The 13116-nt window shown below is 37.3% G+C and overlaps 1 protein-coding gene across 1 annotated transcript; it reads right to left on the reverse strand.

Moving 5' to 3' along the window:
- Positions 1-359: 359 nt before the first annotated feature.
- On the reverse strand, positions 360-11659 carry LOC584497. Its single transcript, XM_795197.5, has 6 exons — positions 11310-11659; positions 6043-6074; positions 5543-5693; positions 4784-4903; positions 4028-4157; positions 360-2911 (listed from the first exon to the last, which is right to left on the reverse strand). The coding sequence occupies exons 2-6, from the start codon at positions 6059-6061 to the stop codon at positions 2321-2323; spliced, it is 1011 nt and encodes a 336-aa protein (XP_800290.2). The 5' UTR covers positions 6062-6074; positions 11310-11659; the 3' UTR covers positions 360-2320.
- Between the last annotated feature and the right edge of the window lie 1457 nt (positions 11660-13116).

Genomic DNA, 13116 nt, shown 5'->3' on the forward strand with positions numbered 1-13116 from the left:
TGACGACCTAAATGAAAAATTAAGATGATTACCAACTGTTATCAGATTATTCTTGTATATTACTAGAAGATTTGAGCAAAAAATGTTTTTAGATTTTTCTTGAAAGAATTTAGGGATGGACTATTTTTAAAACCTTCACATAGAGAATTCCAAAATCTAGGACCATCATACATAAAAGACTTCTTAAAAGAGTGGTAGGTGAAACTCGTTTGATCGTCTAGTTGGGTAATCATGAAATATCGAAGTGAAACACACGGCATCGACTTGGTTTCGAATCCGTGACCTGGGAAGACCATTGCTCTACCACTGAACTACAATGAACATCTAGTATAAATTCTGAGGAGGCATACGCAAATGAGTATTATAATCTCTCCACCGTAATTTGGTGTACTTTATTATACAATCAATAATAACTTGGCTATTTATAGACAATCCATCTCCTGATAAAGATAATAATACACACATTGCATGGAATATATCAACATACACCGTTTGACAGAAATAGTACTTGTTCATGTGAATAAACATCAATATATGCACAACTAAAATTTGGTACATTTAATTTATTACTGTTTACCGCTGAACAAAAAGGGCGACCATAACCATGAACATAAATTAAAATCCGTATACACATACAAGCTTTAATTAAACTTAGAGAAAAGAGTGCTTTGCTGTCAAAAGTTTATCCATTAAAATATGTACTAGCCATTTTAAAATGAAGTTCCAAAGAGTCATTGACTGAATATAATTTGCTTATATTTATATGATAAATCACCTCCTATACAAATATAAATAATAAGGAAACAAAACAAGAACGAGGGAAAGTTTCATTACATCAACATTTGCAATTGTTCGTGTATAGTATTAGTGACAAATTACAGAAAATGGTAAACGACCATTTCAATACTATATGGGTTTTCATTTCGGTAACTGTATACCATTATGCAATTAGCAAGGAAAAGAAAGCCAAATATTAGTCTAGATTAACATTTGTCCCAATTCACATTGCAATGTGTATGTGAACAATAGTCGAATTCACCAACACCATATTGCAAAAACTATATAAGGCCTCACTAAAAATTCACAATTATTTTTTAATAAGATTTACCAATTAAACAAAACAAAACAAAACAAAACAAGTCAAGTTGTCATAGTTAGGAAGCACCTTTCCTGTTCACGATACGGCTACGCAATAGAAAGACTCATTTGAGCAGCTGATGATACCTAAATTGAAACTTGTCATGATGGTGTAAAATGGTTTTATCTAATGGGGTATATATTTTTTGTATTTTGTTTAGATTACAAAGAGCAACTCCTAAACTTTAAGGTAACTCCGTTGCGATTACAAATTACAAATGTGATAGGCCTACATGGATTTATTTTCTTCAGATACAGTCATGCAGTAGAGTAACTTAATTTCACTTCCCAATATTTTACATAGCTTTATTCGTTTCTGAATACATTATACATTGTATGTGAAACACCACTCCCAGCAGTATGGCGAATGTTGAAATGACTAACCGGAATCAAGGGGGGCATGCAGCTACCATGTATTAACTAATTTCATGTTTTTGCAAAATGTATTAATTTTTACAAAATAGGGAAAAGAAATTAGCATGGAATATAAACAATATTTTCTCAAAATCTTGGTTGTGATTTGTTTGATCATATTTAAAGCACCTTCACTATATCATATAATATCATACCAAGGTATTCATTATAGGCCTATAGTGCTTCTTTCTGAAGAAAACTTTTCACAAAACATGAACGATCGGTGGTAATGTTCTAAGTTAGATAAATATATATTTTGTTCAAATTTAACTCCAAATTGATCTGAATATAATATTTTATTTATAAAGATAACTCTGCATTGAATGCAAATGAATTCGCATTAGCATGACCATCTCTCTATTGGTTTGCAAATCAGTTTAACAAACTTTCATATAATGTTTATTATCTATAAAAATTATGAATCACATCTATACATCATGAATCACACACAGACGTAACATCTTATAGCATATCCAGATATCGACAAAAAGGGGGTGGATCCTTTTTCGGATTTTGGGTGGATTAACCAAAACCACTCCGCACACAAACTGCGGATTGACCTTTCTACGCCTTCAAACAAAGGGCGGGGAAAGGGGGGGGGGGGGGGCGGGGTCTTCCTCCAGAGCCATCCTATGCTGGTTACGCCATTGCGTCACTTCAAACTGCATGAAATATCGATCAGTTTGAAGATGAAACCTTTTCCTTCAATGGAATCGACCATCTCGTAGAATAAGTTATTGTTCGGGCACAAAGTTTAACGTCAGCCTAATTAGGGAGATGTTATTCCTGATTGGAACTGGCGTTTCTGCCAAAGAAGTCTATTACCCGTGCCCCAACCGCTGCCATCGTTCGGTTTCTCATCAGATTCTATCTGATAGTCCAATTTCGACATCGGTAGCGAGGCGGCTGACCGCGCACCGATCGAATTCGAGTACCCGCTCTCGTAAAAATCTACGATTGCCTGATTCCGCGATCGGAACGACCGTCGTAAAGTATTCTCCTGACTCTGCAGAGCAGACCCGCGTCCGCCTCCAGCGAACACCGAGAAGTCGATCTCCAGGTCGTTGTGGGCACCCGACACCGTGCTCAAGCGGCTGGTCCTCCTCGAGCGGTTAAACTCCTGGTGGCCGAAGTCCTCCTCGATGTCCGCTGTCAGGTCTGGTCCACCCCACGTGCGTTGCATGTCAAGGATCGAGATCTGGGTTGATTCCGTGGGGGAAGATGGGGGTAGAGATGGACGCTTTGACGAGGCGATTGATTTGGTCGATTGGCGGCGTTCAGGGGGAAGCATCTCTAGATTGGGTGGCCGCGAAGGAACACCGTTACCCATTCTATAAGGGTATCCATTATTCTCCATTTGCTGAAATATATTTTAAAAGAACAACACATCATTAAAAAAAGGAAACTGAAATAGTAAAATTATACGTTACCGAGCTTTGTGGAGTTGACATCGAAATGTGTCATTTCACTTCATGATTATTTTGGTCTCTTCTAAGCTCCAGTAAAATGCTTTTAATTCAATACAATGTTCAGCTATTCTTAAGTCTTTTGATGTGGTCGGTTACATGGGCTTCGTCCTGCCCCACGTAGGAGGAATTAGGTTTCGGAAGATTACAAATTGAACATCTTCCTTACATCAGGGCGTATCCATGTCCGCCTTCTCATCCACAATTCTCTGACCGAAAGGGGGGGGGGGTAAAGGGTGTCAAGTTAGCCCCAAGACCCCTTCTTGATCTGCCTCTGATTTAGTCAATATATTAATTTTGGCAGATTGTAAACAAAAATCTTCTATCTGGTCCATATTATGGTCTTATTTTTTTTTAAAGAAAGAAAAAAGAATGAATGTTGTACAAAGAACTGACTAAGTCGTAAACGATCTTGCTACGACAAAATTTAGCAGAGAAAAGGAAGGTGGGTGAGGGGCCGATGGTGCCTTTCAGTTTGCTATATACTTTTATGTCGATATCATACTTAAAATTATTTTCGGCACAGATACAGGTACAAAATGCAGCTCTCGAGAGCTTTCACTGAGAGCAGTGACTATTTTTTTCACATGAGAAATATATTAGGTTACCACTTTAGAGCTCGTGAATGGTGTGGATGTAGCTAGACGAAAACGTTATAAGTCGTTTCAACAGAGTAGCTAGGATTTTTGTTAAGTTCGGGGAGGGGCACTAGGAGATCAAAATCATCGCTTTCTGCGGGGGAGGGGTCGGGGCAAAGAAAAAAAAAATCGCATTCTGACAATAATTCATTGCTCTATTATTGCTTTACGTACATGCCATTAGTTCTTATAGAGTATTTTGACACTTTTCTCAATTCTGTTATGTGGAACTATATAAGAGGAAACAAATATCTGTGGGGGCATAAGCCTCTCCCAGCGTCACCTCCTTGTGGCTACGGAATACTTGTAGAGTTTTACGGAATACTTGTAGAGTTTTACGGAACTACTTGTAGAGTTTTACGGAATACTTACAATTTCGTCATCATCTTTGTAAGCTGGATTCCTTACGGCGACAGATCCTCTTCGACTTCGGCTCTCATCAAAGAGTATCTGATCAATGTCAGAAATGTCATGTTTTCCTTCGGGTCCTTCCGGGTCATTCCTACGATTAGAAATGGAAGGGAAGGATCAAGACAGAGAAACAGAGAGGGTGTGGAGAAAGGGAGAGAGAGAGAAAAGAGGGAGACCAACAACGAGATAGAGAGAGAAGGAGAGAGATGGGATGAATATTATTATATATAATATAATTATAATTATATACAGTTAACAAATAAATCATTCATACCCTTAGCAAGTTTTGTGTAATTTTTAAATGAGAACAAATTATTTGTCCCGATTTACATTTCGTGAGAATGTGACATATTAAAGCTTACATCCAAAGGCATTCAACAAAAACGTAATTTGACCAATCCATCTTTCATTCTTGAGCTCAAAAAACATCAAATTTACAAGGAGTAAGGATAACTAATTTGTTCAATGCGTGTGTGATATATAAAATGCGAAGGGAAATACTGTTTTTTTAAACAAAACTACCTTTTTTTAGCTATCTAATTTATTGTACAGCTTCGGGTTACTGTGAATTCAGAACTAAAAAAACAGCAAACATCAGAACTGAAATCAACTATTTGTACAGGTCAAGGATACTAAATGCTATAGCCTTTATAACAATGAGGCAGCAATAGTGTGGCTTGCAAAATACATGTATCTAGCTGCGAGGGCATAACTTACCAGTCCACCGGCCTGAATATTCTGTCGCGACCTGCTAATGACTGCTGTAATTGCTTCGACTTTTTCGACTTTTTCGACAACTTTTTCACATTGCCCGCATTCTCATCGTCGTCATTTCTCCTAAGAAACAAATCAAAAGATGCACAAATGTAAATAGACATCGAAAAATTATATTTCATTCATGATAGAGAGAAATAGTGACAGACATTGTTAACAAGGTGAGGAGACGTAGCAGACAAATAAAACAAGAGAAAACTAGAACAAAATATGATAGATGTGTTTTTAGAGACAGAGGGGGGGGGGGGGGTCAGATAGGGGAAAGAAAGAGAGAGAGGGGGGGGGGCAGCTTTCTTATGACAAAAAAAGGGTAAAGAAGAGGTGTTGCGCGAAGCCCAGCTACTGGCGGGGAAGGGGAGGTCACTAATGGGGGCGCACCGGTCGTAGGTTGATGAAAGTCCATGGAGTAAATTATTGTGAGGTCACATTGCCTCCCTTCCCCCTCTTCCCTCCTCTCTTTCTCTCTAAACTCCCTCCCTCTCTCTTTCTTCACATCTCTCTCCCCTCCCTCTAACTTATCTCTACCCCTTTCTCTATTTCTCTCTCTCGCTCTCTCTCCCTGTCTCTCCTCTCTCTCTCTCTCTCTCTCTCTCTCTCTCTTCGGATCCTTCTTCATATTCGTTTGTTTGCTTGCTTGTTCTTCATTTTGATGAAGAAGGTATAAAGCCAGCAATCCGGCAATAATGAATAATCAAAACTTACTTTGACTTTCGATGATACATGCAACCGACGATGCACAACATGATGATGACGAAAAGAAAGAGCGTTCCAGCAACGGCTCCCACGATGATGATGATGGTATCTGTGCTGAGTCCACCGCTTGCGGGTGCAACCGTTGAAGGCTGATTATTATCTGCATAATGTAATCCAAATCAATAAGGGTCACATATGGAATATTTTATCAGGTACTGCATGTGTAATCTTATACAACATCAATGTTTGACAATGCAGCAATTTACATCAGTATATAGACATTAAGATAGTTTACATGTTATACGAGTACAATCGTATATGAAGAGATGATGAACGTTATGGTTATGGATATACAGCTATAAGCATAGCTTGGTATGATTGTAGTCCAGATACACTTAATTCATACTAACGTTTCCTCCTTATCAATTTCGTCGACTATCGTCATTCCTCAAAATTATCCTCATTATTAACTATGTAATCATTAGCAATAATAAGTATTGTCAACTCACCAGGTGCTTGTGTGTCCATTTGTAAAAGTGACCTGTCAACGAAACAAACATACATTTAATTTAGTTAAATGTTTACAAGTGAATCTAGGGCTTTTGAAATAAAAAACAAAACATTTCTAGTAAAGCTATTTTTTAAAACAAATTCTCCCCGAACAGAAGATGGGAGGGGTGGAATGTACCTTGACTGCTCACATCTGAGTTTGTTTTTTCCCCAGGGGGTGGGGGGGGGCACACTCGTGGGCTTCATCTTAGTGCTTGGTAAATCACTCAATCTAGCAGAACACTTTACGTCATCTTTCTTGTTTTTTGTCGGACTTATTTCCCCCACTCCATGGACACGAAATATTTGCTTTTGAAAATTATGAAAGGGTTATTTCGGGATATATAACGATCATCAGCTGAATAACACTACCACTATTCTTTTGATAAATTATTTGTCTAGTACAAGCATGTATGCTTTCTTAGCAGCCAGGTAAAATAACCACCACCATTCATTCAAATACAATTTTGTTCACATATTGCGGTGTAAATCTAAACCCGGAAACGATCAGGTCATTATTTTGAATATCTCGATCATACCGCTGCATACAGCTAAATGCAATCCGCATTTAGATTCACAAATGGCATTTCAAAATCATTCAATTGATGACGTCTTAACCCCCTTATAATGGTAGAAATGTTAGCGTTCCAGAAGACTGAATGTCACGCAGTAATCTACCGCGTTATCATATTCTATGGAGCCAAATGTTTAGGAAATACTCGTTCTACAAAACAACCAAATTACATTTCCAAAGGGCCCCTCCGGTATGGGCAGGAACCAGCGCATGTCCAATTTTGCAAGGCCCAGAAAATTGTATTTTAACGACACAATAGTGCTGCCAAGGTGCATTGATGGTATTTGCTTGTTTGTTTTTTTAAAAGCCAATGCTTAATTAGTGTATGACCAACTTTTAGTCGATCATTATATTATGTCTAACTTGGAGGTGATTTTTGCTAAGTTTGTAGGAAAATGTGATCGTGATTATACCAAGGTTTGGCAAATCATGACCCAAGTTATGGGCAAAAATGCTGATTACGATATTTCCCACACAGATTGAATAAAACATCATAGTTTTCTTCAAAATTTTATTCTGGTTTAATAGATGGTGTAAAAAGATCTTGGAGTGCGCGCCGACCCATGGATATTTTTTTTTATATAAACCACGACTAGACAATTCTTTTTGTCAGATTTTTTTCTTCTTCATAACGGTGACATGAGAAAGCATGAAATACCATTGCGATTCAGAATGGAACGCCCTGTATTCAATAAGCGCATAATCCGAATATTTCACGCCGAAATAGGCATTCCACGGCATTCTATTGTCGGCTCTCGAACTCCTTGTTATAAGTTCACAAACCATCCCATCGATATAATTCTTTGAAAAATGATGTCAAATTCCACACAAAATTGTCGAGATATTGCATTCATTTTACCATGTTATTATGACAAACCAATAATATAGAAGTTGCCATGTTTATGGACATGTCACAAAAGATATCATTCTTATTTCAGTTTTACACTGCGACCATTAGAGATAAAATTATTGTGAGAGGAATAAAAAGGTAAAGAATAAGGCTGGTGAGAATTCGAAACCAAGTTTGAGATTTCTGAGACCACTGATCTATATGTATATAGTAAATCTATTTTGGCCATTTGGTGAATACATTTTCTCGAACGGCATAACTTATCCCCCCATCCCTGTAAACACATTTTGAGTTAAGTTGAATAACACTTCAACATCAGACTCTGAATGGGATACACGTCCATCCCTACTCTTAAATCTTTGTCGTTATGTGTGCTTTACAGATCACAAAAACAGCATCTTTGAATGAAAGGCAAATAGAGAGAGAGAGAGAGAGAGAGAGAGGAGAGAAAGAGAGTTAAAAGTGTTGACGTCACATTAACCTATCGCCAGGTTGCCTCGATCCAAATCGGCGATCCGATATGATTTTGCTCTGGGATCGAGCTGTTTCGTAAAATTGATCATGAGCAACGGTTGGGATTTCGACTAGAAGTTAGTTTACGGTTATAAAATTATTGGTTTAGATATAGGCCTCGTCTTTGGCTAAGAGTTTAGCTTAAGAAATTGACCGAAATGTCACCGGAACATATGTCATAAAGAAGGATCATTGAATCAAATTAAAGCCTTGAATTGGTAACTTTAAGGTAATGGTCAGATTTCTTTGACATTTATTCCTGAATAGAAAGACACAGGCAGTATTCTTTTTCTCGTAATAACTTATAATCATCCATCTCTAAGGCTGACGTACACTAAGTCTTGAAGTGCCAAATCAATATATCCAAATTTTAATTTCCGCATTTCAGGCATATCACCGACAGCTCCAAATGCAATGCTCATACAAGATTTGGTCACCAAAATCCTATTAAACGTTTAAAAATATTTGGCAAAACACTTTTTTATTTTCACGTGTATGTGTTTACTTTGTTCATTATCTGTGCAATCTGCAAACAGTACAAGGGCGTGTACAAACCATCTGCATGTTTTTGTCAAAGTCCCCCCAAACGCAAACATTATCACAATAGAGAAATGAAACCAAACTTGTCGGCTTGTCGCCATGGTAAACGGAACGACGCGGTAGAATTGTCACGATTTTCTTGAAGATTTGACAAATACGACAGATAAACACATGAAATTGCAGGCTATTAGATCATCCTGATCTAACATGAAACTGCACATTCATCGTTATTAGCTTAGCTATTTGCCTCAACACAAGAGATTGAAGAAAATGATTGGTTTAATGTGGGTGATTTAGGAAAGAAAAGATTTAAGTGTATCATCAAATGTTAGGTTATGGATTATGTAAGTGATCTCTGATCATTTAAGTGTAATTCCTAAATACTATCTGCATTAAGGTATACATGATTATATGCGACTTCTGAAATGACGATCATTATAATGATTGAGCCATTGAGGAGTATACTTTCTCCTGATAAATATCATGAGTCGATTTTGATGGTACAGTCAGGCCACTTGCAGTAATTCTGAGTATCATCGATTAGTAATAAAGATACGCGGTCTTATCATGATCATTTTCAGATATTTTAACCTCAATTCCTAAACCTGTTTGCATGATATTCTAAATATTTGGCAATGACTATAACAAAAAGATAACAGAGCGCACCCTTACCAGATGGTCGGTATCATATTTTCCTTCTCGTTTCTCATAAGCAAACTAAATGTACTTTTGGGTTGTATTGCAAGGATGTGTGCAAAGGGACCCCCCCCCCCCCTCCCCACCTCACGGTCGCAATTCTTTCTTTCTTCTTGTATTAATTGGCCAAGCACAATTACAACTTTATCTGCAAGTCTGCATATTCAAAATTCTGTCAAGAACCTTTTTTTTGGGGGGGGGGGGGGGGGCACATTAGTTCTCAAACATGATAAGCTCTCTACCTCAATGTTTAAAAAAAACACGATCCAATTTTACTCCATTCAACACAAATAGCATTTCCTATCTTTTGGGCTATGTGCAGATGTATCAAGTAAATCCTAGCCTTTAACAAATCTTTTAGATAAATCGGCCAATTGGGTGTACACTTCCAAATACTTCAAGCAAGGGTGATAGCAGGAAGTCTTTCAGAAATCGAAATGCCAAAAAAATGTCATCGCACAATTGGTAAATTTATTCTTCTTTTAAAAACTTCAATTTGGCTTTGTTTATTTTACAGGCGTTCCAACTTCATGACAATCGTTTTGTTAGGGACGATACGAATCCACTGAACCGTACAAAGTAAATACTAACATTGTCTGCTAAAAGGGAGATTCTGCTAAAAGATTGACCTTTGACTCGTCAATCTGAGTTTTATAAAATCATGAAGATAACAATTAAATATCAATTCATCACTAATCATTTCCTGGTACTAGTAGGAATCCCATGGGGATGGTTACTATATATCAAGGCGGTAAAACGACTAAGGTTTGATAAAAAATATGAGATATACTTCATAATGATTGAGCATGCTGTTTGAATATAGAATCGTGAACTGGTACTAAACAAAATGGTGTGCTGGCAAATTAAAATATAACTGAATAAATAGATACGTATTTGATAAACTAAATTTTATGCAATGCCCCCGCATCGTAAACACAATGCTAAATGTCTAAATTAATTATTGGTTCTATCTGGCCTGATGTTCTCCATCAACAAATAGAGTAATTTGACGATATGGATGTGAAAGTTGTTCATTGCATTTCTACTGGGATCCTAAAATCGAATGCTGTTTATCTCTGAAGTATAATAACAGATTTGGAAAGGCGACAGTATTGAAACACAATGCAAGGACAGTGTTCGCTGTCTTCAAAAGATCATCTCGGATGATCTTTAGTTAGTTCAAAAGGTGTACCCTATAGGTGAGAGATTATACTGATAGAAGTAAAATAAAAATAATCAATACAATCAATGATAGCATCCATTGATATCTACAGGTGTGTACAATCGGTGTATTGAGAAGTGAATAAGTTTGGTTGATTTGAAGGCCACAAAACAACTGGTTGCAAAATACAGCAGCACAAGTAGTAATAGTGATAACAATTCAGCTATAAAAGATGGTGTAGTGGTAGAACTAGAATTAGAAACACTTTCCATTAATACAATATAAATAACTATCGAATAGATTCAATACATAATGGTGATACCATCAATTAGTACAGATCACAATAAAACAATGTGATTAGAACTAAACATGGTAGAAGTAGAGCTATGTATAAGTATTAGTACTAGACGTAGATGAAGTAGATGTAAAAGTAGTGGTAAAGGTATAGAAGTAGCAGAAGAAGAAGCAGAAGCAAAAATAGAAGTAGAAGAATTATAAGTGCATTGGTGACAGAATTTGTAGCAGAAATAAAAGTAATAGTTTTATCATACATTATCGTATATTATATAGGCCTATCATATTTTATACGTTATACATTATATATTACATAGTATATAATATGCATTGTATACATCATATTATTCATTACTTATTAATTTCTTGTAATTACTATTATCATTCATATTATTATCATTACTTACTACTACTACTCCTACTAGTACTACTACACGTACTACTATTACTATACCAATAAATAGTACACTACACAATAATACGTCATTCGAAATTCCATGTATTCTTATAATGTTATACAAGTACTTAACAAAATAGTTGAAGTTTAATCGAATATGAATTTCTATAATACAATTTCGCAATAAGAGTTTGTACTTACGGGTTAACGTATTACTGAAGCCCAAGTTTCGCAGTCCTTTCGGTGCTCAGCTTAGGCAACACTGAAATGTGCTGCCCAGAGTGTCGCCTTGGTGGCAAAAACAGGGACGCAATACGTCACCAGTTCCTCAAAAGTCAACGCCAGTTCAATGTTACTCGGGCCCTCCCTCTTCAACTTCTCTCTGCGATTAATATTTTTCTGTTATCAAAATAAAGTTTAAGAAAACAATGTCTGTGTATGAACACACGTCTACTCTAGTCTGACGTACGGCGGGATGATATAAGTCTACATGTAAATTGTGACGTACAATCCATGTGTCGCATGTGTGTTGATTAATATTGTGGGCGACTGGGAAGGTTCGCCAGGTATGAATAGGATTTCTTGGGCGTACCCCGTTTTAGGAGTTACCGGAGCATAACGCATCTCTTTTCAGGATGGGTACACGGTGGGCTTTGGGGGAAAAGAGAGAACTATGCTCTATTGTCATGCAGATTGAATAGGCAAACAAAATGGGGTTAGGATGACCTCACCACACACCTAGCCCCAATATCCTGACTTAAATTTAGCTAGAGTTGACTTTAAAGATGAGCTTTCGGAGTTGGGTTGCTGGGTTTGAGGAGGGCAGAGTCCAACTTGAGGGTATAATAATATAATGATACTCATTTACAACTGGGATTAGTATGATAGAAGAACGGGTTGCATTATTTAACAAATAGAAATTTGAGTGAAATGGAATGTAACTCAGTCGAATATTACGTCCATGCAGCGAAGGATGGCCGCTCCTGGCGCCCCCTTTAGGGAGAAGAAAAAGATAAGAGAAAAGTAATGGAACAGGATGAAGAAAAGTAGAGGGAAAAGAGAGGTAGGAAAGAAAAAGAAGGGGAAAAAAGTAGAAGAAAAAGAAGGGAGATGGGAAGGGAGGGAGAAAGAAAGAGAGAGGGGGGAAGAAGGGAAACGGGGAAAGAGAGAGAGAGAGAGAGAGAGAGAGAATGGGGGAGGAAGGGGGAGGGGGAGAAGGAGAAAGAGGGAAATATAGGGGAGAGAAGGAAAGAAACACGTGGGGTAAGGTATCGATATTTGTCAGTTCTCCTTAGGGGGATCCCTATCCCTTTCTTTATGGAGGCATCGGTGACCATTATTAATGATAATGATAATAATAATAATGATAACTATTTAGAAAGTGCTTATGTATAGCGCATACTAATTCGCAGAATTCTCTATGCTCTTTACATTAAAGAAAAAACAAAATCAACATACATTGTATCAGAATATAGAATATGCCATGGATAATTATAAGGGCAGAGATAAATTTATGATACTCACTATCAAGGGGTGTCCGGAGCCTACAAAAAGGAGCAGATATGTATTTTCGGAGTCAGTCAGTCAGTTTTCAAAGAATAAGAATATTAATTTTGCATCATAACAAATCCTAGCTCCATATTTTCACCCCATGACCCTTCCGCCTACAATAATTAATTGCCAGTGTGTGATCGCCTCAACCCAGATCATTTGGACTTATTTTGAAAAACCGCTACCCCCCCCCCCCCCTCCCTCCAATTGAAAATTTCTGGATCCGCCCGTGATATACAAAAGTGGAAATGTGGACGAAAACTTCACGGAAATGATTTTCAAGGTAACAACACTAGTATCCAAGTCCCAAACAATCCAACTGTGCATAATGGGTTACATGGCTATTAAAAGGGTTGAGAATACGGCAGAGCGTATCGCAAATTACATTATGAGCTGAAAAAAGGATGCTATGCTGACACAGTCCGATCATAATTCCTAAATATTATTTCACACGAGG

This window comes from Strongylocentrotus purpuratus, unplaced genomic scaffold, assembly GCF_000002235.5.
Source record: "Strongylocentrotus purpuratus isolate Spur 01 unplaced genomic scaffold, Spur_5.0 spur5_scaffold_5, whole genome shotgun sequence".
In the NCBI taxonomy this organism is placed as follows: Eukaryota; Metazoa; Echinodermata; class Echinoidea; order Camarodonta; family Strongylocentrotidae; genus Strongylocentrotus; species Strongylocentrotus purpuratus.

Coding starts and splice junctions, on each gene's coding strand:
- LOC584497 (XM_795197.5), bottom strand. Junction 4,904..5,542: donor ATGTATCATCGAAAGTCAAA/GTAAGTTTTGAT, acceptor TTTGTTTCTTAG/GAGAAATGACGACGATGAGA. Junction 4,158..4,783: donor ATATTCAGGCCGGTGGACTG/GTAAGTTATGCC, acceptor TTCTAATCGTAG/GAATGACCCGGAAGGACCCG.